Source organism: Puntigrus tetrazona, chromosome 18, assembly GCF_018831695.1.
Source record: "Puntigrus tetrazona isolate hp1 chromosome 18, ASM1883169v1, whole genome shotgun sequence".
In the NCBI taxonomy this organism is placed as follows: domain Eukaryota; kingdom Metazoa; phylum Chordata; class Actinopteri; order Cypriniformes; family Cyprinidae; genus Puntigrus; species Puntigrus tetrazona.
Genome location: NC_056716.1, coordinates 5692301 through 5717222, shown reverse-complemented (window position 1 = coordinate 5717222; position 24922 = coordinate 5692301). Strand labels below are relative to the sequence as shown.

The 24922-nt window shown below is 41.7% G+C and overlaps 2 protein-coding genes across 2 annotated transcripts; both read right to left on the bottom strand.

The window, feature by feature from the left end:
• Positions 1-959: 959 nt before the first annotated feature.
• Positions 960-4729, bottom strand: LOC122322885 (extracellular calcium-sensing receptor-like). The gene is made up of 6 exons (XM_043216483.1): positions 4506-4729; positions 3936-4227; positions 2598-3419; positions 2233-2460; positions 1948-2071; positions 960-1873 (listed from the first exon to the last, which is right to left on the bottom strand). The coding sequence occupies exons 1-6, from the start codon at positions 4727-4729 to the stop codon at positions 960-962; spliced, it is 2604 nt and encodes an 867-aa protein (XP_043072418.1).
• A 6902-nt stretch (positions 4730-11631) lies between these two features.
• Positions 11632-15955, bottom strand: LOC122362590 (extracellular calcium-sensing receptor-like). Its single transcript, XM_043264125.1, has 6 exons — positions 15735-15955; positions 15102-15393; positions 13980-14807; positions 13642-13869; positions 12625-12748; positions 11632-12545 (listed from the first exon to the last, which is right to left on the bottom strand). The coding sequence occupies exons 1-6, from the start codon at positions 15953-15955 to the stop codon at positions 11632-11634; spliced, it is 2607 nt and encodes an 868-aa protein (XP_043120060.1).
• Between the last annotated feature and the right edge of the window lie 8967 nt (positions 15956-24922).

Below are 24922 nucleotides of genomic sequence, written 5' to 3'. Positions count from 1 at the left end.
ACAACTGTACAGTCTACAATCAGCAACAAAAATTGTCAGGTGTCTACACTGTCAGCTGAGAAGATCTGTTTATCTCTGAAACATCTGAGCAAAAAAAAAAACTAAAACTTTATTTGTTAATTTATTAATCAAAACAATCTATTCAAATGAGATGTTGTGTCTGTGTTCTTTCATTTGTGCATTTTATTATTTTTTGTGTATGATATCAAATTATCCAGTGAGGCACCTCTTGAAGTTTGTGCAGCTCAATCAGAGCTAAGGTACACCTATTTGGAGCTTTCTCCAATCTCCATTTATAACTCACTTAACTTGCAAGTGGGCAGTTTAGAACTATAAGCAGTCCAGTCACATATAGGGCAGGCACACACAAATATATAGTAACCACCGTATATAAATCTTAACGGGCAACTTCTAAATATTTGTTTGTGTGATTAAGAAGAAAAAAAAAAATCACTTTTGTGATTTTCACAATTTTGTGAAGGTAGATATAATGGTAAGCATAGTAAGGTTTTCCTATCTTATCTTAACAAGTTCCTATCTCAAGGCTCTAAATAAGACACATAGATGCCAAATAATGACTAGACTATTATGTCCATCAATTTCCTAGGAAATTGGACCACTGAGTTTTTTTGTTGTTTTTTCTCTCTGTCTTTACATCACACAATTCACATAGTAGGCCTATTGTAAATAATAACAATAACTGTAGACTGTAACAATATCCACTTAAGATATGTAAATGAAAATAAAATAGTAATGGTAACACAAGACATCTCTTAATGTGGCCATTTCTTTAGTGTTTGTGTGCATACAGTGTTGTGAGAAAAATGTTCATTAAAAAAAAAAAAAAAAAAATATATATATATATATATATATATATATATATATATATATATATATATATATATATATATATATATATATATAATCAATGTGTCTGTGCCTGGTTAGCAGCATTAAAACTATTTCTTTTGTGTTTCTCTTCCCATGATTGCTTTTTTAGTATTTCTCTCTGGATGTAAAAGAATGATGTAGCACTTTGGGGCAAATATGGCCACCAGTAATCCAAAACTAGAAGCTAAAATAGCAAATATCTCCACAGCCACTGAATATTTCCCTGGAGAACTCACATATGCTGGAACAAATGCAATCCACACAGCACAGAAGATCAACATACTAAAAGTGATGAACTTTGCTTCATTAAAATTATCTGGAAGATTTCTTGCAAGAAAAGCTAACAGAAAGCTTACTGCTGCCAACAGTCCAATGTATCCCAACAACAAAGAAAAACCTGCCACTGATCCTATAGCACATTCATATACTATTTTAGAGCGGATATACTGGTTGTTTTTATGTGGTGTTGGAGAGGCAGTTGATAGCCAGACTGCACATATCACAACCTGAAGTGCTGTTAAGACCAGAACTGTGCATCTTTGTTGAGCAGCTTCAAACCATTTCATTGCTCCTTTACCCTCTGGTCGAGATGACTTGAACACAGCTATTACTACCATAGTCTTGACCAGGATGCTGGAGATGCACAGGACAAAACTTATACCAAACACAGCATGTCTTAACTGACATGTCCATAACTGTGGTCGGCCAATGAACAGCAGCACACACAGAAAACACAGTTTAAGTGACAACAGCAGCAGGAAGCTGAGCTCTGAATTGTTGGCTCGTACAATGGGAGTATTATAGTGAAGAGCAAATACGATTATCACAAAACCACAGAAGCATAAACCAAGCAAAGAGGCAGTGGTCAGAGAGATGCCCAGAGGATCCTCATAGGATAGAAACTCTACTTCTTTGGGCACACACTGATCCTTATCTGGATTGGACCAGAACTCCCCTGGACATGTTATGCACTCAACAGCATCTATGATTAAAAATAAGGCAAATTACATTTTAAAGAGTAAATTACTATCAATTTTTTTACAATAATCTCCTCACCTGTTGTATTAGAAATCTCTCCATCTGCACATGGCAAACAGTCAAAACAACAGAGAGGAAGGCCCTTTTTTATTGCTTGTCTGGTTCCTGGGGGGCATCTTTCATTACACACAGATCGTGGGGGCTGAAAGTAACATTCACTGCTATCAGTCATGAGATTTTCATCTTTTGTGCATAATGATAAGCTTGGCTTTTCTATTATTAACATTTTTCATGTCATAGATATTAGTAGTATTTTGAATTTCTAAAAAGAAAGGATAACATTTAACATTCAAAGTTCATTACTTTTTTAGACTCAAAGTTCCAGTAGATTAAATTCTCATCCAAAATGGGTACCATTCCTGTTTCTGCCCCTTTAATTACTACACCAATCTTGTGGAACCTTATTGATCCATCAGAGCTTGGTTGCCAATTTAACACATCATAGATGGGCAGAGCATCTCCATTCTTATCAAATGACACGTGATCCCCAAAGCCTGTGGTGAAGTTGACTTTCTGTAGGTAGTGAACCAGCTGAACATTTTGTAGATAGAACAGATTATTTACATTTATCTGAAATTTGAATTAATATAGAGAAGACATTTTGCTGTTCCACATTCAGCTCTTCTGTATGCCTAGAGTAGAAGTTTCACTATACATGTGGCTCTTACCTGCCAAGGTTTTAGATTTGACATGTCCGCACAGCTGTTCCCACTGAATGGCCCTCTCCCCTCCTTACATTGCATCAGGTCATGAAGTGCATGTGCCAGAGCATAAACTGCCTTATACACATTGTAGGGTGCTCTCAAAGCAGAAACATCAGTGTATGGTGTGTTTGTTTGTCTCAGATCTTCCTGTCCTGTGCACACCTTTTTCACTTGCTCTCCATCTTTACTCTCAGTTACAAAACTGCACCCAAACATGTTCTCCCAGAAGATCCTCAACATATTATTTCTTTCATCTGTGTTGGGACGAAGACGTAACAAAAAGTCCTGAAGCCCTTGGATCTCTCCACTCCTGATAGCAATGGCCAGTGTGCCCCCCAAGACTGGTTTGAAACGTGGTGTGCGAAACATAGGTGTAGTGGCCCAAGATTCACTTGCAATCCACTGCCTACCTGTCATGTTCTGTAATACCACCTCTTCCATCAAAGGTATCAATAAGGATGAAGGGGAAAAAACAACCAGTACTCTAGCTGTAGAGGCCTGAATTACTCTCATTATGCGCTGAATATCTCTGGGGTTGTTAACATTGGGCAGTATTTCAGAAAAAGCAACACAATGTCCAAACAGCTGCATTTCTTGATGGAAGGACTGAGCTGCGTAGACACCATAGTCATTATCACTGTAAAGGAGACCAATCCAGCTCCATCCAAAATGTCTCAAAATCTGAACCATAGCCCGAACCTGGAAAGCATCACTGGGGATTGTTCTGAAGAAAGAAGGGTACTTTTTCCTGTTACTCAAACATGAGCAGGTGGCATAGAAACTGATCTATTTAGTACAGATGAAGAGCAGAGACAAAAAGAAATATAAGAGGAAGATGGATAAAAATAGTTTTCACTTTATTTAGATGGTCCCTTTAACACATTCTGTTGACTATAAACAGCATTACACCTACATATATACTTACTCTCATTAGAGATTTAGTAGGGTATCAGTAGACAAGGGTTAGGGTCAGAATACGTTGACGTACATATACTGTAAAGTTATTTATAGTCAGTAGAGTGTTTGTTGGGAGACCATCACAATAAAGAGTTTTTATCAAAGGGTCTACTAATACTAATACTGAGAGTAGTGCAAAGTTTCTTATTGGCAACAGAATGTTCAGAAGGGGCCATCAAAATAAAGTGTTACCATAAAATATCACACTGACAAGAAAAACATGTCATTGCTCTTTTAGCTTTTTTAGAGATAATTAATAGTTTAGCAATTTATTTTCAGACAATAGAATGTAGTAATAACAGATATGAATGATAATAGATATATGGTTTAAAAAATGTCTCTTACCATAGGCAGTCGAAACAGCCCTAAGACACTGGAAATTGCAATAGAATGAGTAGAACCTGGATCACCTATGAGTCCAATCACCGGTGGTGGCCCTTTGCAGTTGAGGTCAGAGATGGTCTCCTCTGTCCCACCAACCAGAGCTGTAGCACCACGGAATGCCACTCCAAGCCTTAAACAGTTGTCATAGATTTGGTAACCAAGTGTGATGTTAGGCAGCAGGTTTGGATTGTTATTAATCTCACTGATAGCAAAAACCATTGTTGCTGCCTGCTGGAAGCTTGTCATATAGAAGCTGGTGAGGACAATACAAATTAAATTACATCCTTAACTGCAGTAATAATGTTAATTAACGTAAGATCACTTTTTTCGACTTTAAATATTTATGCAAAGTTAAGAAATACAGTGCATGATGCCAGTCATGTAGTAATTTAATAATGTATAAAATTGTCTGCTTAGACTAAATTATCATTAATAATTTATAGTGTGTATTCAGTCATAAAAAAAGTGTACATTTCCAAATAATTACAAAAAATTTAAATATTTTCCTCTGTTGGTGTAAACTAGACTTACAGCTCACAGTGTGGTAGCTTTGGCTCTGTTCTGTAACCCAGTTCTGGAAATGCTTTGAGGTACTGAACCTCAAACAAACCACCAATGAGAAAGTCTCCATTCTTATACATCCCATTCAGTTGAAAGTGTCCCTGTAGCTTACAGGTTCCTGAACTGTCCATCAAAGCTACAAAGATGTGAGAGTTGCATGACAAGAACAAACAAACATACAGAATTAACCACATCCCTATCTCTTTATCTTCACACTTCACTCAGCTCACTGATTTATAAATCAAGATAAAAGTAGGCAGTGCCACCGGCCTCACTGGAAATGAAGACGTAATCTTTGCTATTTTGGGATGCTCCAGCAGGTGTAACATTCATTACAAAACAATTGTATTAAATTAGATCAAATTTATGTTAACAATATTAGTATTTATCTTATTACAGATGTTAGTATTTCCCTTATACAGAGGTTATACTTATATGTGCTAGACTGAAGGCTTTTTTGTGCTTTTTTTTTTCTTTATTCATCATTCATTTTATTCATCAACATCATATATTGAAATGTATGTTATGGATGTGAAAACGCTGAAAGCTTAACCTGATTGGAGGCAGTGTGTAAACATAATTGACATAATGTGAATTTATTTTTAATGTGCAAACATTTCAGGTAAACATTTTGGATGTGCAGTGACCTTGAGGGATAAAGGTTTTTGTTACAAAGACGAGATCTCTTTTAAAAATAAACATCACACATCTATAGTCACAAAATTAATAGCAAAATACAATTATCAAATACACAACTAAGCTCGTTTTTTAGTTAAGTTCTCAGTTTAAAATTTTTTTTTATTGTTCAACCTGCATTATGATAGTCTTTAATCTGACATTTACAGCAGATGCCATTTATGTGGAACTTTATTTTGTAAGACACGTGTCATCATTAAAACCTGTATAACACTCATGTGGTTATATATATTTTACCTTTTACCTTTGTGATGAATACTAAGATATTTGTTTGACATGGCATGACCTATTGGCCAAAGTAGTATTATTAAAGTAGCCCCTCATGGCACCTGGGGAGACATCGGCCGGTGTGCGTTTTCCCTGAATGATATAAGTCTCACAAGGTTGCGAGAGACCTGCACTCACGCGCTGCCACGTGATCACAACAAGGAAATCACTACTGAGATAAAGATAGCCGGATCTCGCCGTTCGGGGGTGGTTGGTGCTCAACACTGCTTGCTACTGATTTTTGCCCAGGTTAAAGCACATGTGGATTGCGTACCAAAGTGAACCGAGTTCCATGTCTCCTCACTCCTTTGCAACCAGGTGTTGACAGCTGGGAGGTCAGATGGTTCACCTGACCAGGGGAATAATAGTAGTTGAAAGCCCAAGACACATTGGAACTGAGTCAGACCAGTGTATGGTTTACGGAGGGCGTTGTGAGAGACAGAGAAGTCAAAGACAAGGAACACCAGCAGTCACTAGAAAAAGGCCTATAATTAAACTAAAAAAAAAAGTACCTTTACAAAAACAAACCAGGCAGACAGAGACAAACCAACAAAACAAAAGCCAAAATGGACAACACAACAGCTTATAAAGAGAAAGATGGGCCCATTACAAATTAAGAGGGAAATCAACAACACTTTACATTCAACAAAAAAAATCTAATCAAAAAGATAAGCAAATAAAATTATAAAATTATAAACCATGTATTCTTGTAATTAACAAATGCAACTGACAAGAAACAGTTAAACTAAACCATAAATAAATAAACATGATTTACAAAGTGTGTTGTGTGTGTAAAAGGTGATACAGGCATATTACCACTCATGTGTGGCCACCACTCAGGCCGTCACAGGCGTTTTGAGCGTAATCAGCCCAAATGAGGTAACGGCTCCAATCCTGCTGATTGTTGTCACAGTATGAGCAGAGGAAGTGCAATATCTGTGACGTGAACTGAGGGCCTCAGTCAGATACAATTTCCTCTGGCAGACAGTAGAAGCAGAAGACCTGGTTCAATAATACCTTGGCTGTTTCGATGACTTGGAAGGTTGCTGTAATGCCTGGTTGTCACGCACTAGGAGAGTCGTGGGTCCAGTGTAGAAGACGGGTTCGTAGATGCTGTGGTACAAAGGTGAGAGTTGGTGGACAATTAGGTGGTTGTGGTTCACCGTTGAGTGCCCCTGTGATCTCAGTGATGATGTTCCTCTGTACTGGGGCCATGATAATGGTTTTAGGAAGAGTGGGTTCATGACTAAGAGAGCCTAGGTGTTGTGCATCAGTCTTGCCCTTCTTAGAGCCTGGTATATAGGCAACTTTTTAAAGTCTAATCTAGTGAAGAAGAGGGACCATCTAGCCTGTCTAAGGTTCAGTCTTTTGAGGTACTCCAGATTTCTGTGCTCTGTGAGTACAGTGAACGGCAATTTCGACTCCTATAATTCCTTGAAGGCGGCCTTTAGGGCTAACAGTTCTCGATCGCCAACATCATATTTCCGTTAAGCTGGTTGAGTAGCAGCATGTCACTGGAGTAGAAGGCACAGGGAAATCATGTGACAGTACCGCCCCAATGCTGGCATTAGAAGCATACACCTCCACTACGATTTCTTTCTCCATGTCCACTGCAGACGGTGAGTGTCAAGGGGTGCTGCCCTGTCTTGATCTTCGGCTGGGATTACCGGGTAATCGGATTGACAATGTTGTTTGGTCACGGGTTATTCTTGACACACCGAGATTAGGCAGTGGTGAGTACAGTGGTCTCCCTATTGTGTGAGTTCTTTCTGAGACCAGGAAATATGTTGTTCAAGCCATGGGAGGTTGAGAATTATGGGGCGTTGAGGTGAGTCAATAGCAAAGAGACAAATTGTTTCTGCATGCAGAGCTTTGGCTTGAAGCATGATTTCCTGAATGATGAAGCTGATCTCTCTTGATCCTAATGGACGTCCATCTAGAGCTGCTACTGCCACCCTGGAGTCACATGAAATGAGAGGGAGATTTTGCAAATGTGATATCTACAAAGTTCCATACAGCCCCAGAATCAATTAAACTGTCAGTCTGTAAACATGCATCATTAAACTTTAAGACAATTGGTAAACTGAGGGATTCAGGAGAAAGTGAGACACTCACTGCAGCCTTATCTGAATGAATGGGTTGGCCAGGACAGGAGGCTCATAAATGTCCTGCTTGTCCACAGTATAGGCAGAGATGGTTTTGTACGTGAGTCTCACGTTCCTCCAAACTGAGATGAATGAAGCCAATCTTCATGGACTTGGATTCCGGCATGGTTGCTAAGGGTTTAAGCACCTGTGAAGCCAAGTCACATCGATGAGACCTCATCAAATTGCCGATGCGACACATATCAGGGTACATCAGAAAACAGTCAAGCGTTTCTGCAGACGTAGCTGTTCAGGGTCCTCAAAGCCAAAGCTGGATCTGAGGACCATTCTTTTGGCTAAGAGAGCCCCGTCAAAGATTATACCACATCACATGACGCCTGTCTCACTCCGGTGCCCTCAGGAGATTAACCCTCAAACCCAGCCAGTGTTACAGGCATTCTGCCCACACTTGTGGGCCATCAAGCTGGCTCTGGTTATGGAACAGGGAGTAGACAATCTCTTGAGGAAGGAGGCCATCGAGGTGGTCCCTCTTCACAAAAGGGAGCCCAGGTTCTACAGCTGGTACTTCATAATTCCAAAGAAAGATGGAGGGCTAACTGAACTCAGGCAACTGAACCTCTCAGTCATAAGGAAGTTTTGAATGCTCATCCTCAAGCAGGTTGTGTCTCAAATCAGGTCAGAGGACTGGTTTGTCAGTCCAGAGAGTTCTGGAGAGATTGTGCTTGGACCCAATCCAGAGCTCCCTCTACAAGGAAACTGTATGCCATAAAGTGGAAGCTTTTGACTTCATGGTGCAGAGAACATTTGCTCGAGATAACTGCCCAGTTGGTACAGTGCTGGAGTTCTTACAGGCCAGGCTCTCCACAAGGTTAACCCATTTCATCCTGAAGGTTTACGTGGCAGCAATTTCAGTTTAACACACCCCTCTTGGTGGACATTCAATGGGTAGGGACTCCCTAGTTACACATTTCTATCACAGTACCTGGAGCCTGGTTGAGGAAGGTAGCACTCCTGCTTGGGCGGTGACTGCTTGATGTGGTTGACGCTTGGGGAGGGGAATGTGACAAGTCGGCTGCCCCTCCACTTGATTGTCATCATCACCCCATCCTTTATTCACCGCCCTTCACCAGGCTCCTGACGGGAGTGGATGTGTCTGAGAGGAGGGGCGTGGTATTGGACAGGTCTGGCGGTGTGTGACGAGGACACCAGTTCCCCCGTTTATTGGGACACTTTTTCCCCTGGACACTTTATTTTGTATATTTCTGTTAATAAAAAGCCTCTCTGAGGCCTGACGCCACACCCACTGTGTCTGTCATTGGCTTCTCCCACTACACTCTAGCACAGGTGTTCAGGCTGTCACAGGCTGGGGTGCCATGTACTGTAGGCTGGCATCTTTGGTTGCTTTGCTCTATTTACATTCTGGTCCTGTTCAGTCAAGCTTTCACACCAGGGAGACTCCATCCCTGGGTTGTCCAGGTAATATGGAGAGACTTCACAACAGTTTAATTCCCTGACTAGGTGAAACTCTCTCAGCACGGATGCACTGGTGCACATCTTGCCTCGGAGCCTAGGCAAATAGGAGTTCCCCGAGTAAGTCTACTTACACAGACACTGTGCAAATTGTGGGACAACAAAGATTAGGTCCTTACCACATTGATTTATTAAAACGAGTGTAAACAGCATTTAATTATTATATATATATATATATATATATATATATATATATATATATATATATATATATATATATATACACACATACATGTCTCTGCATTTAATAACAAATTGTTCAATCTCATCATTATGCATTCTTATCATTGTATTCTTCTGTTTATACTGTTCAGTGCTTTGATACAATCTGTGTTGTTAAAAGCGCTATATAAATAAAAGTGATTGATTGATTGTTTTAAAGCAGCTTTACAGAAAGTCATACTGTTGGCTTAATGTGCTTAATTAATGCTTTTAACATTTATATAACTTAGCATTTTATACTAAGTATATTTTAAATATATGTCATGAGCAGCAAAAAACACAGTGTGTTAAAAATAAAGTGTGTAAAGGGAAAATAGTGCCTGGTGACTGGGGACTGGTGTCCTGGTAGGGCAGTGTTCATGGAGGAAGGGTACAGGTAAGAGTCTAGTGGCTGCATGTGCTCCCCCGTGGTCTAAGCCACGAGGGGTGGCAACATCTTTCACCATCTACACCCTGATTGGATCACATGACCCTCAAGGGGGATAAATGGCCCAACATCCTGGCCCATCAGCTGCAACACAGGTGCGGTTCTCCTCTGGACCTTGAGTTCTTTTCCTTGGAAAAGAAAGGTCTTTTGAGACATTGATCAACATTGAACAGCAGTGGTGGTGATAAGGCTCCATTCACTACATGTGTATTCCATTGCATAGTGCCAGACCTGGCCATTTCTGCAACCCTCCTCTCTCACACACCCACTCTTGTGAAAGCTTGGTGAAGGGAGATTGAGGTCTCTGCAGTGCAAAAGTGGGCTTTTCGGAATTTTCGGATCCCCCTGGCCCACCCGTAAACCTACCTTAACTATGACATCAGCCAATCAGGTTAAATGGTCGATATTTGCCTCGATATGGTAACCTTGCTGTAGAGACAATAGATGTGTTCAAATTAAAGTGTTTGACAGCTGATTGTTCCATATGCTCTTTATAAGCGCTACTGCGGTACTTTGATGTCATACAATGATAAGCGCTGTTTACCTGTCACACCTTTACATTTTTAATGTAAACCTGCATTAAAACTTGAATTTTAATAATTTATGAATGCTTTTGGGTACAGCTTTTTAAACACAACAATTAGCAGACTATTGCAAAAGTAAAATTAAAAACATGAAAGTATTATAGTTAAAATTTACTGTAAAGAAAATGTACTGCACTAATTTTATTTTATTTTATATAAAATAAATATTGTATAAAATAGGTCTCAAGCCAAATTTGATATAAAATTAAAGTCAAATAAGTTTTGTTTAAAGTTTAAAGTTGATATTAAAAAAAGGAACTTTTGTTTAGAAGTTATACCACAAATAGCGAACAGGTGCCATTGAAACTGTTAAATTTTATACATGAATTTTATGCATTTTTCTACACATGTATACATTTCTCTCTAAATATAGTGTCTATCACCAAATATGGACTTCTGAGACCTTTCTGACAATATGTATTTTGTCAAGATTATAAAAACTTTTACTTAAAAAAGATTCCAAAAGACAATAAGGGAGAGGAGTCCGCTTAAAGATTTTAAAGTACAATTTCCTTGGTAAGGCAATGTCCGATTTTAAATCTGCTGAAATCTTGAGGTTTTAAGGTTTCAGATGATGTATCATTTATGATGATTAATAAAACATGTGATAGGAGAAAAGCAATGACAAAGAATTTTTGTGTCAAAGGTCAGAGCTCCTGTTATGAAGTATATGTTCTGAGGTGCACTTAGAATAAATGTATCTATTACTGCTCCAAAATAATTTTTTAAGAACAAACAGGGGTACTTAGGAGTCTTAGACCTTTCCAGTGATATATACCCAGGTAAAGTACACTTCTATAATGTAATTAAAGTGCTCTATTTTCACACACTAATTATACTTAAGAAGTACTAAAGAATCATTTTTAGTATGTTAAGATAAACTTAACATTGCACTGTTAACATACTATTTTTGTTTTTAAAAATCGATTTAGTGACCACTTGTAGCATACTTCAATCCATCTTTCATACAATAGTACAATCAAGTGGTAACTAAATGGTCTTAAGATTATCTTAAGAAGTACTAAATAATATTTTTTAATATATTAAGTGCAAAATTACTGCGCAGCACTTTAAGTACATTACAAAAATGTAATTGTACCTGGGTTGTTTGTCATGATTACATTACCATTTAACTGTAATATAGTGAAATCAAAATGGGCTTCCCATATACGGGACTGAGACAGTTATACTTAGCATGCAGTAAATGTATTTCAAATACAGTTTTAAATAAGGATTTCACAATTTTACATCACAGTAAAGTAAAACTATTTATTTTGTGTTTGTCTTCCCATTATGGCTTTTTTAGTGTTTCTCTCTGGATGTAAAAGTATGATGTAACACTTTGGGGCAAATATGGCCACCAGTAATCCAAAACTAGAAGCTAGAATGGCAAAAATCTCCACAGCAACTGCATATTTCCCTGGAGAACTCACATATGCTGGAACAAATGCAATCCACACAGCACAGAAGATTATCATGCTAAAAGTGATAAACTTGGCTTCATTAAAATTATCTGGAAGATTTCTTGCAAGGAAGGCTAACAGGAAGCTTACTGTTGCTAAAAGTCCAATGTATCCCAGCAGCATAGAAAAACCAGCCACTGATCCTATAGCACATTCATAGACTATTATGGACCGAATATAAAGGTTGTTTTTATGTGGTGTTGGAGAGGCAGTTGATAGCCAGACTGCACATATCACAACCTGTATGGCAGTTAGGACCAGAACGGTACATCTTTGTTGTGCTGCTCCAAACCATTTTATTGCACTCTTCCCCTCTGGTCGGGAAGACTTGAATACAGCTATTACAACCATAGTCTTGACCAGGATGCTGGAGATGCACAGGACAAAGCTAATCCCAAAGGCAGCATGTCTTAACTGACACGTCCATAACTGTGGTTGTCCAATGAACAGCAGAACACACAGAAAACACAGTTTAAGTGACAACAGCAGCAGGAAGCTGAGCTCTGAATTGTTGGCTCGTACTATAGGAGTGTTACGGTGATGCACAAAGATGATCATCACAAGAACACAGGAGCAGGTGCCAAGCAAAGAGGCAGTGGTCAGAGAGATTCCTAGAGGATCCTCATAGGATAGAAACTCTACTTCTTTAGGTACACACTGATCCTTATTTGGACTGGACCAGAACTCAACTGGACACACCATGCACTCAATGGCATCTGGGAATCATAAAAGAAAAGAAATAACTTTAATTTTTATTATTATTTTTTATATACAGTTCAATAATAATCTGTTCACCTGTTGTGTTAGAAATCTCTCCATCTCCGCATGGCAAGCAGTCAAAACAGCAAAGAGGAAGGCCCTTTCTTGTGGCACGTCTGGTACCTGGAGGGCAACTTTCACTGCACACAGACCGTGGAGGCTAAAAGACACATCTTCCATTACATTCAGAATTCAAACATCTAGTCAGTGTTGCTAAAGATTAATTCTCTATCATGTTAGAAATATCCCCTACAGCAAACCCAAACCTAAACCCTGACAGTTTTAACAAATGCAAAGGTACATATTCACTGATGCAGCCATGTTATTTTAACTTCTTTATGAAGATTGGAACTGTTTTTTTGAACCATCGTTTCACGGTAGTCGAACCGAGCTTTCCATTGTCTAAAGCTGATGATACACTGGCAAACTTTTTGAGTAATTTTGCTGGGCATGACCGACCTAAAATATCTAGATAGAAATATGTTATTAATTCTTGCTGGAAAATATATTAAGCTGTACATGTGATGTCAATGTTAAAAAGTATCAGTTTTCAAATTGTTTCAAATTCTAGTAATTGTGTCAAAATTAGCAATCCAATTCAACTGGAAACTGCAGCAATTGTAACTGTATGTACAATATAGATACACATTTGTTTGTTTGTTTTTTTCAGTTTTGCAGAAATTTATGTAGAGGCACATATTTTCAATGAGCCAAGTTTGTAATTTTTTATTCATTTATTCTCATTTTAGACTCTTATTTAGACTTTAGGCAAAAACAAAGAGAGAGAGAGAATTGAGTTCAGATACAAAAGCCTCTAAGAACGTCTGATGTTTTTCTTTAGAATTAACATTTCTTTCTAGCTACTTTGTATATGTTTCTATGTAAATACTGGTAGTTCTCAGTGGCTTGAGGCTGGCATTTAACGCATTTGAAGTTAAAGTACTTGATGAACATATACAATGTGTGGAGAACATTCACTCTCATTTTTGACCAAGATGGCTTTTAGAGACTTTTGCATCTGAACTCTTCAGATACATCAATAGGCAATTTTACTTTTTTGGTTTCAAAGTTCCAGTATATTGCATCCTCATCCAGTGTGAGCACCATCCCTGTTTCCAATTCTTCATTTACTACACCGACCGTGTAGATCCTTATAGCTCCTTCAGAGCTCGACTGCCAATTCAGCACATCATAGATGGGCAGAGCATCTCCATTTTTATCAAAAGACACATGATCCCCAAAGTCTGTGGTGAAGTTCACTTTCTGTAGATAGTAAACCAGCTGTGCAGTTTGTAGAAAGAGCATGTGTTATGTGTTTATCATAAATTTAAATAGAGGACATATTTTACACCTTTAAATGTGTGGAGGGAATCTGCACTTGTGGGTTTTACCTGCCATGGTTTTAGATTGGTTATGTCGGCACATTTGTTCCCACTGAATGGTCCTTTTCCCTCCTCACACTGCGTCAGGTCATGAAGTGCATGTGCCAGGGCATAAACTGCCTTATGGACATTATAAGCTGCTCTCAACTCTGAAACATCAGTGTATGGTGTGTTTGTTTTGCTCAGATCTTCCTGTCCTGTACACACTGTTTTCACTTGCTCTCCATCTGTCTCTTTATTCCCAGTCTCAAAACTGCAGCCAAACATGTTCTCCCAGAAGATCCTCAACATATTATTTCTTGGATCACTGGTGGGTCGCAGATGTAACAGAAAGTCATAAAGCCCCTTAATCTCTCCACGCCTAATAGCAATGCCCAGTGTGCCCCCAAGGAAAGGCAGGAAGCGTGAGGTGTGAAACACAGGTGATGTAGCCCAAGATTCACTTGCAATCCACTGTCTGCCTGTCATGTTCTGCAATATCACTTCTTCCATCAAAGGTATTACTAGGGATGAAGGAGAAATAACAACCACCACTCTAGCTGTAGAGGCCTGAACCACTCTAGTTATATGCTGCATGCCTCTGGGGTTGTTATCATAGGGCAGAATTTCAGAAAAAGCAACACAATGTCCAGATAGCTGCATTTCCTGATGAAATAACTGAGCAGCATCAATGCCATAGTCATCATCACTGTAGAGGAGACCAACCCAAGTCCATCCAAAATACCTTAAGATCTGAACCATAGCCCGAACCTGGAAGGCATCACTGGGGATTGTTCTGAAGAAAGAGGGGTACTTTTTTCTGTCACTCAAACAGGAGCAGGTGGCGTAGTGACTAACCTAATTGGGAGAGGGCATAAGACAGTGAAATTGCATGTCAATAAATTAAAAATAAAAAAAAAACCTACAGAGATATATATATATATATATATATATATATATATATATATATATATATATATATATATATATATATATATATATATATATATATATATATATATATATATATATATATATATATATATATATATATATATATATGTGTATGTATATGTGTGTGTGTGTGTGTGTGTGTGTGTGTGTGTGTATATGTGCATTTAGTGTATTTTTGCTTTTTGTATTATAACTTACTATAGGTACTCGAAACAGCCCCAGAATACTGGAAATTGCGATGGAAGGAGTTGAACTTGGATCTCCCACAATCCCAATCACTGGAGGAGGGCCAGTGCAGTTAAAGTTAGAGGATGACATTTCTGTTCCACTAACAAGGGATATGGCAGCTCGGAACGCTATTCCTAGCATCACACAGTTGTCATAAAGATGGTAACCAAGAGTGATATTGGGCAGAAGATTGGGATTCTTATTGATCTCATTTATTGCAAAAGCCATGGTCTGTGCATGCTGGAAGCTTTCCATATTAAATCTAAAGAAATAAATGAACAAGTACGTAAGTAGGTAAGTAAGTAAATAGATATAACTGTGATATTAAAAATAAATTAACAATAAATACTTGACTAATTAATACAACATTTAATAAATAGCAAAAACATATAGAGTATAGAGTTCACGTGAATCATATGCACATTGTATACATACAGTGTTTTCAATACAAATATTGTGCCAAGACAGCATTGCTGCTATCATCACAGCATTTGAGCAAAAGGTAAAAGAAGACAATAAATCACAATATTCATACTTATTAGACAATAATTATAATAATTATTTAATCTTTCTCTGTTTAGTCATGCAGCCAGTCTGACTCACATTTCACAGTATGGTTCTTCTGGTTCTGTTCTGAAGTTTAGCTCTGGGAACACTGTGAAAAAGTGAGCTTCAAACAGGCCTCCGAGTATAACATCCCCATCCTGGTAGATCCCATTCAGCCTGAAGTGTCTCTGGAGCTGACATGTGCCTGATTTGAGGATTAAAGCTGTAGATAAACAGTCAAGGAGCAAGTATAGTGAAATAATCAGAGTGATCCACATCATGCTCTCTTCTAAGCAACTCACCCTTTAGGCTTGTATGGGGTGTTGCTTTAAAAGAGCAGGTGGTGCCAAGTGGGAATCCCTGGAAATCAGGGCATCACTTTTCCATAAATATATGATCTCCTTTTCTAATTTAGATTAAAAAAAAATTACAATCATGGAATTAGGTTTTTTTTTGCTTCCAAGGTGATTTATTAAAAAGAATTTGAATCTCTAAATTGAGGATTGATGGCAAATGTCAGAAAATACAGGAAATTATAGATGTTTTATGCATGTACAGTGACTTATAGTAAAAACTGAATTTAATATGTTTAACTTAAGGATGCCTTACAAAGAAGTAACATAATTAGCAATACTTTCACATAGTCACTGTCAGTCAATTCACACACACAATTAAGTGGACAATAGACATTTAGACATATTATGGTACAGTTAAATATAAATGCAGAGACACGTAGCATATATTGATTAAAAAACACAAATTGACATCATAAATAAACAAACGCAAGAAGTATTAAAGACATATACACAAAAGCGGAATAATTTTGTTAATTTTGGTTTATTTTGCAATAATAAAAAAAATGCTCAAATTCAAACTAAGAAAAGTGGAATTTAGCCATGTCTTTGACTCATTAACATATATAGTAATGTCGTCAGTTCTACATTGTCAGTTTTATATTGCAACTAAAAGACTTATAATTATATTTACTTGCGCGTGTCTTTTTCTCATTGTCACCAAGCCAGCAGAGGGAGCCCTGCCCTCTGGGTGATCTGCATTCACTCCCTCTGCGACAACTTCCTGTCTGAGGACTATAAATTCAGTAGCAGGCCCCTCACCTGCAGGTTGCACTGTTCGCCTGGTTTATTGTTGTTTTCCTAGTTCCTTGTGTTTTCTGAGTTCTTGTTTCCCTGGTTTTGACCCTGCCTGTCTTTGGATATTCTGATTGTTTGCTGCCTGACCTGACCTTCGCCTGTTCTTGGATTTTGTGTTTGCCTCATCTCTGATACTCCTGTTTGCCCTGTTTGACGCCTGCCTGTTTTGACCATGCCTTACTTTAATAAAAGCCTGCATATGGATCCGCACGCCTCAGACCGCTCGTTCGTGACACTCATCATGCCCTAAATATCAGTCACGCATTTGAGTATTGTTGAGCTCTAGAATTGCAGACTGTATAATCAAAATCATCCTAACTGGAACTCTGAAGCTGTGTCAGCAGCTGATGTTAAGGGGAACAACTCGAGAGTGTGATGGTGTTTGAAGCACATGTAAAAACAGTTTTGACACATCTGACACATAATATGCACAAAATCATAAAATACACAGTGTAATTACCACGTAAGAGGTTAATTACCACTCTGCTAAGGCTGACACTATTGCACACTGATGAAAGCATACCAAGCTTTGAGATGAACAAGGGTGCAAACCAACAACCAAAATGATGCTGATGACATTTTAAACTTCAATAGTAACTTGTGTTGCAGTCTACACGTTACTGTCATCATTGTACAGTCTGCATTCATGTCGTACCCAAGTTTACTAGACCCATGTCACGCAAAGTTATTTGTAATGATATAGGGTTACAAAAATCATATAATGTTTTTAGAGATCATAAAAGCATCGCTAAAAGCATCTTTTATATAATTTAGATATTCATATCTGTTACGCAAAACCAGCAGAGGGATCCTTGTAATCTGTAATCGCTCCCTCTGCTGTTAGTTCCTGTTTAGGGACTATAAATCCTGAAGCATGTAGTATTATTGTTAGCATATACCATGTTCTTTCTTGCCTTGTTTTTTTCCCCCCTGTTGATATTCTTTGGATTTGACCCTGCCTGTCTTTGGTTTTTTGACTGTGTTTGGATTTTGTTGTTGCCTTACCTCTTATATTCCTGTTTGCTGTGCTTCAACGTCTACCTGCTTTGACCATGCCATTCATAAATAAAAGCCTGCAAAAGGATCTGCATGCCTCAGACCCCTCATTCGTGACAGAATGCTACATCAAACCAGGATCCAGCGGCTTTTCATCTGATCCATGACCAGATATGTGCCTCGCTACGTCATTGCTGACTCTCAAGCAGGGCACCTGATCGCTTGAAGATCAGTTCCAAGAACATCTAGACCTTGCTTACCACTCAGACTTACCAGACTATGTGTGGCAGGAGGAGCCAAGATTCTTTTTATAGTGCATTATTGTTGCGTCAGCGCCCCCGTGCACCGTTAACGCGCTTCCGTCATTTCCCCGGGACTAAACTGGAGCACGCGAGCTGGTGAGGAGCATACTGTTTGTTCCTTTTGTAGTTTATTGTTTAGTTAAGGGAGACATACTTTACATGTTTTAGAGACGTGATTCAAGTACTGGTCTTGAACTAATGCTCCTTGCTGCCGGGCCACCTGCGGGTGTCTGTAGAAGCACTTAAACGCTGGAGAAGGTACGAAGTATGGCTTAACTGAATCAAATTTGGATAAAAGGGAAACTGCCAACATCTTAGTATTCTAACACGCATCGAGGAAATTGGACGTAGCGTTAACCCATCTATTTTTCTCAGCTGTGGTAACCAGACACGGTTACCAAATAGTTTTGTTGCCTGCATTGACTTTGAAGACTACTGGTATCAGTGGTTGAAACCTAAATTCCTTCAGTCTGTAAGTAGTTTTACATATAATATAGTAGGGTGGGGGGAGTGTGTTTAATAGTGTAACACTCTCATTCTTTCTTTTAGGTTAAGTGACGGTCCATTAACTGCACTGCAGTCGCCTTTTTGCTTCAACGGTTGCAGTTCTGTCCTGTTTCCAGATTTATTTATTTATTTATTTATTTTCCGTATGTCCTCATCTTTTGAAGTTGAATTGATTTTCTTTTTATTTGTTTTCAGTTTTGATCTGTTTATTTGAACTGACTTCCTTTTAGTCCTCCGTGGAGCTGATTATGTGACTTGTATGGTCAAGTTGTTTGTTTTGATTTTCTTCTTGTACTCAATTCTCTTGATTGGTTGTGTTGGTAATTCTCAAGTGACAAGTTACTGACAGGGTCTGAGCACCGGGGCAGAAAATTTCTTTTAGGTGGTGGTATCTTCCTCACAGTGTGCAGTGATCACCTCCCCGTGTGTGTGTGTGTGTGTGTGTGTGTGTGTGAGTGTGGCCGTGTGTCTACACAGTGAAGTGCAGTGAGTCACTAGCAAGTGGTATGGTCTGTCCTCCCTATTTTTTGGAAAGCTCCAGCCCGGGGGCCCTTGATTTACACCTTGACTTTTAGAAGTGTCTTGTGTAGGCCCAAACAACCTTCAAGACCATTTTAAATGCTATTTTACCCAAGATTTGTCAATAAAAAGTGTTTATGACCCAATTCTCTGACTATTAATTGGTGGTACGAATCTGTGTTTGCCTGTTTTAAATGGTTTATTTCAATTCGTTGGGTGAAATTCCCATAGTGGCGTAGTCGGGGTGAGATTGGAGTGTTAGTCCCCTTTCATACTGGGGAAGTTTGATCTTTCCTGCCACCTGATTCCATTCACACTGCCACATATCTATTGGTTGACTTCTTTTGTGAGGGAATAATCAACCACCCAGGACACAACTTGTTTGTGAGGGTCCACGCTTGCAGTTAGTTGAGTTTGCCTTAATATCTGTGGTGTCAGCATTCACGCTGGGTATTGCGGAGGAAGAGGACACTGCATCAACTCCTGTAATGGCGGCTTTGCCACTGAAGCCCGTTGTCAAGATGGCCGCCCTCCCCTGTGTCAAGGCAGACAAGCAGACCCAATTGCAGAAGAAAAAAATTGTTTATTTGACAAACAAGAGTTCTTGATAATTGTCCAACAAAAGGGTGAAACCACTGGCAGGCGACTCCAGCCTTAATCCCAGCTGCAGAGGAGGTGAGGAATGGCTCGTCACTCAGTCACAATAGATGGGATGATGGGTGAACCAGACCCCAACCGGTGGGGCAGGAAGCAATTGGCCGGTCAGGTGGCAACTGGGATGCCTTTCGCTGAAGCCACGTTCCACAACCGCCCGCTAGAGGACCGGGACGGGTACTGGCACCCGAAGGTAGTCTGAGAGGAGAGAGTACTGAGCCGGGTTACAGGTGGGCTGAGAAGTGGGGCCGGAAAGGGGAAAACAAAAAAACTGAAAAGAACAAACAAAAAGTCAACAAGGCAAAAAGGTACTAACTGGACTGGGAACAGGACTAAAACGAGAACCAACAAAAAGTCGACGAGGCAAAAACTGTACAACTAGACTGAAGACAGGACTGAGACCGGACAAACAAAAACTGATCAAACTAGCAAACTAAGGTTCAGAGTCAGGATGAACAAATATCAAACGACGGACTGACAAAGGACAGAAAACACAAGGAGATTAAGTAGGTTGGGTAATTAACAGAAATGGGGTGCAGGAGTGTGAAACAATTAGGTTTAACAAGAGGAGGAGTTAACAGCGAAGCACATGGCAAGCTGTCAAAACAAAGGCCATGTGCTCCTTGACTTTTAGAAGTGTCTTGTGTAGGCCCAAACAACCTTCAAGACCATTTTAAATGCTATTTTACCCAAGATTTGTCAATAAAAAGTGTTTATGACCCAATTTCTCTGACTATTAATTGGTGTTTTAAATGGTTTATAGGACAACATTCACACTGCCACATATCTGAAACACAAGACGTACACAACAAGCTACTGCCAATCCCTGACAGTACCCCCTCAGGAACGCCCCAGGCGTATCAAGGAGAAGGATAATCCCTGCGCCGGCGGAAGTCCTCGATGAGCGACGGGTCCAGGACGCCCCGAGCCGAATCCATGACCTCTCCTCAGGACCGTAACCCTCCCAGTCCACCAGGTATTGAAAGCCTCTTCCCCTTCTCGACGAACGCCTAACAATCTCCGGACAGTGTAGACAGGAGAGCCATCCACTAGACAACGCGCCCGCTAGGGGGTGGGGGTGGGAGAAGAGGCGTTAGTGTTAAGATGGGAGCGAATGACAGGCTTAAACCTGGATACATGAAAAACAGGGTGTACCCGACCAAAGGAGGAAGGTAACTTGAGCCTAACAACCACCGGACTGAGAACCTTGGTGATCTGGTATGGCCCTATGAACCTGGGCGCCAGCTTGCGAGAAGTCGCCCTGAGAGGCAGGTCCTTGGTGGAGAGCCATACCTTCTGACCACAAACGTAGCGAGGGGCTGGAGTCCGATGACGGTCAGCTGCTGCCTTGGTGCGTCTAGAGGTCTGGGCCAAGACCCTCCTGGCCTTATTCCAGGTGTTACGACACCTCCGGACAAAGGGTAGGGCTAGGGCAGACGGCACCACAGCGTCGGGTTCCTGGATGGGAAACAAAGGGGTTGATAACCAACAGAACATTCGAAGGGTGACATACCTGTGGATGCCACTGGTAGAGTATTGTGGGCGTACTCTACCCAGGACAGCTGCTGACTCCAGGAGGCAGGATTACGAAGCGCCAGGCAGCAGAGTGCTCTTTCAAGATCCTGGTTGGCTCGCTCGCATTGACCATTAGACTGAGGGTGATAACCTGAGGACAGACTCGTAGTGGCCCCGATCTGTCGACAGAATTCTTGCCAAAAACGGGAGACAAACTGGGGACCCCGATCAGAAACCACGTCTGTAGGCAACCCATGGAGCCGGAAAACGTGGTCGATAACCAGTAGCGCGGTCTCCTTGGCAGAGGGGAGCTTGGGAAGGGCAATGAAATGAACCGATTTAGAGAAACGATCCACCACCGTAAGGATAGCGGTGTTGCCCTTAGAAGGGGGAAGACCAGTAACAAAGTCCAAGGCAATATGAGACCAAGGACGGGTGGGGATGGGGAGGGGACATAACAGACCTGACGGAGGCTGATTAGAGGTCTTAGTCTGGGCGCAGACTGAGCAAGCCAACACAAACTGCCTGACATCCTGGCCTATAGACGGCCACCAAAATCGTTGATGGATGGCTGCCAACGATCTCCTGACTCCCGGGTGACAGGTTAGCTTGGAGTCGTGACCCCACTGGAGCACTTCAGAGCGAAGGGGCTCAGGGACAAACAACCGACCCGCTGGACACCCCACAGGAACAACCCCTCCTCGACCGGCCTCGCTGACAAGTCTCTCGATCTGCCAAGTAAGAGCCCCCACAACCACCCCATGAGGGAGGATTGGGTCGGCAGAAGCCGCTTCTCCCGGGGGCTCAAAAAGGCGAGACAAGGCATCAGGCTTGACATTCTTGGATCCGGGCCGGTACGAGAGGGTGAACCTGAAACGGTTGAAGAAAAGTGCCCAGCGAGCCTGCCGAGAACTCAGCCTCTTGGCTGAACGGATGTATTCTAAATTCTTGTGATCCGTCCAGACCAAAAAAGGCTGAGTGGCCCCCTCCAACCAGTGACGCCACTCCCCCAAGGCCAACCTGACTGCCAGCAGCTCCCTGTTGCCGATGTCATAATTCCGTTCAGCAGGGTTCAGACGGTGCTAAAAGAAAGCACAGGGATCTACTTTCCCATCCTGGGAGGAGCGTTGGGACAAGACAGCGCCGACCCCGACATCAGATGCGTCAACCTCAACAATGAATTGTCTCTTAGGATCTGGAACAGAGAGAACAGGAGCAGAGATAAACCGGGACTTAAGCTTATCAAAGGCCTCCTGAGCCCGTGAATTCCATACGAAAGGAGACTTAGTGGAGGTGAGCGCAGTTAAGGGTGCAGCCACCTGGCCATAATTCCTGACAAACCGCCGATAAAAGTTGGCGAATCCCAGGAATCGCTGCAGAGCCTTTCTAGAGTTGGGGACCGCCATTCGGCGACTGCCTTAACCTTGACAGGGTCCGGTTTCACCTCCCCTTCCGAAACAATGAACCCAAGGAATGAGACCGACTTGGCGTGGAACTCACACTTCTCCGCTTTGACAAAGAGCTGATTCTCTAACAAACGTTGGAGAACAAGGCGAACGTGGTGGGTGTGTACCTGGAGAGAGGGGGAGAAGATGAGAATATCATCAAGGTACACAAAGACAAAACGGTTAATCATGTCTCCCAACACACTGTTAACCATGTTCTGGAAGACAGCAGGGGCGTTTGTGAGACCAAACGGAAGGACCTGATATTCATAGTGTCCCGAGGGAGTGTTGAATGCTGTCTTCCACTCATCACCCTCCCGGATCCTGACTAAGTGGTAGGCATTGCGGAGGTCTAACTTGGTGAAGACCTTAGCTCCCTGCAAGAGCTCAAAAGCAGAAGACATCAAGGGTAAGGGGTACCTATTCTTGACAGTGATGTCATTGAGTCCCCTGTAATCAATACAGGGACGCAGAGAACCATCCTTCTTTTTAACAAAGAAGAAACCAGCACCCGCGGGAGATGAGGAGTGGCGAATGAGCCCATTACGGAGGGATTCCTGGATATAAGTGTCCATAGCCTCTCGTTCAGGAGCAGACAGGGAGAATAAACGTCCCCTGGGTGGAGAAGTGCCCGGGAGAAGGTCAATAGCACAGTCGTAGGGTCGGTGGGGAGGAAGGGATAGAGCTCGGGACTTGCTGAACACCCGACACAGATCATGGTACTCCACCGGAACGCCAGAGACATCCACCTCCTGATCCTGATGAGAGGGAGACACAGAGACAGGAGAAGCAGCACCCAAACAAGACACATAACAAGACTTGTTCCAAGACAAAATTAAATTATGGGACCAATCAATGTGAGGACCATGCTGCTTCAACCATGGATGCCCCAAAACAAGACGAGCCTGTTGGGAGTCCAGGAGAAGCAGCACAATGTTCTCACAGTGATTGCCCGACACGACAAGGCTTACACAGGGAGTGGAATGCGTGATGGTGGAAAGTTTTTGGCCAGACAAGCCCCAGACCGGAACAGGGGAGGTGAGAGGAACGGCTGGGATGCCCCAACTTCTAGCAGTCTGGACATCGAGGAAGTTGGCCTCGGCCCCGGAGTCAACCAGAGCCTCGCAGCTGTGAGGGGTTCCTAGACAGGTTATTACCGCAGGAAGGAGGGTACGGGAATAGGGAGAGGGCATGGGAGATGAACCCACTAGGACGCCCTGGTATTCTAGTGGGCCTTGGCTTTTAAAGGGCACCTAGAAACCCGATGTCCAGAGTTGCCGCAGTACAAACACAATCCCTGAGCCAGACGATTTTGTTTCTCCTGAGCCGTGAGGTGGAGACGACCTAATTGCATTGGCTCAGGATCACTGGAAGACAGGGATGGGGAACACTCAATGCTCTGGGACCCCTTGGTGAAGTCCCACGCTGACCGAGGAAAGAGATGCTTTCGACGAAGACGGATCCGGGCCTCGATGCGTAAGGCTAAGCTGATCACCTCCTCCAGATCTGCCGGGGTCTCCTGAGCCGCCATCTCATCCTGGATCTGAGGATCCAGCCCCTCCCGAAACAAGGCCCGCAGCGCACCCTCATCCCACTTGCACTCGGCGGACAGTGTTTTGAACTGAATGAGGTATTCTGTGACAGTCTGATCTCTCTGACGAAGTCGAACCAGTTTGGCAGCCGCCTCATCTCCCCTGACGGAACGGTCAAACAACTTCTTCATCTCTGTGCTGAAGCCCACAAAACTGGAGCATACAGGTGACTGAGCATCCCACACAGCTGTCCCCCAAGCTCGAACCTTGCCGGTGAGAAGAGTGATGACGTAGGCCACCTTGGTTTGTTCAGAGGCATAACGACTTGGCTGAAGTGCAAACACCAGAGAACATTGGGAGAGAAAGGCTCGGCAAGAGTTCGGGTCCCCGTCATAGGGAGGAGGATTGTTGGCATGTGGTTCTGGGTTGGAATGACTGTGGGATGAGACTTGGACCTCCTGCTGAAGATCTTTAACCTGGCTGCTTAAATGAGCCAGTTGAGAGGTGAGGGAGTCAACCTCCTGAGAGGTAGTTGAAAGTTGATTGGCATGATGACCAATCATAGCCCCCTGGTGGGCCAGAGCGGTACGGACGTAGTCTTCTTCCGCTGGGTCCATGTTGGTC

Excerpts from the sequence above, each read along its gene's own strand:
- LOC122322885 (XM_043216483.1), bottom strand. The coding sequence starts at position 4,729 with ATGTGGTTAATTCTGTATGTTTGTTTGTTCTTGTCATGCAACTCTCAC. Across the intron at positions 2,461-2,597 it reads CAAATCTAAAACCTTGGCAG|CTGGTTCACTACCTACAGAA; the intron begins GTAAGAGCCACA and ends CAAAATGTTCAG. Across the intron at positions 1,874-1,947 it reads AGAGATTTCTAATACAACAG|ATGCTGTTGAGTGCATAACA; the intron begins GTGAGGAGATTA and ends TTTTAATCATAG.
- LOC122362590 (XM_043264125.1), bottom strand. The coding sequence starts at position 15,955 with ATGTGGATCACTCTGATTATTTCACTATACTTGCTCCTTGACTGTTTA. Across the intron at positions 13,870-13,979 it reads CCAATCTAAAACCATGGCAG|CTGGTTTACTATCTACAGAA; the intron begins GTAAAACCCACA and ends CAAACTGCACAG. Across the intron at positions 12,546-12,624 it reads AGAGATTTCTAACACAACAG|ATGCCATTGAGTGCATGGTG; the intron begins GTGAACAGATTA and ends TATGATTCCCAG.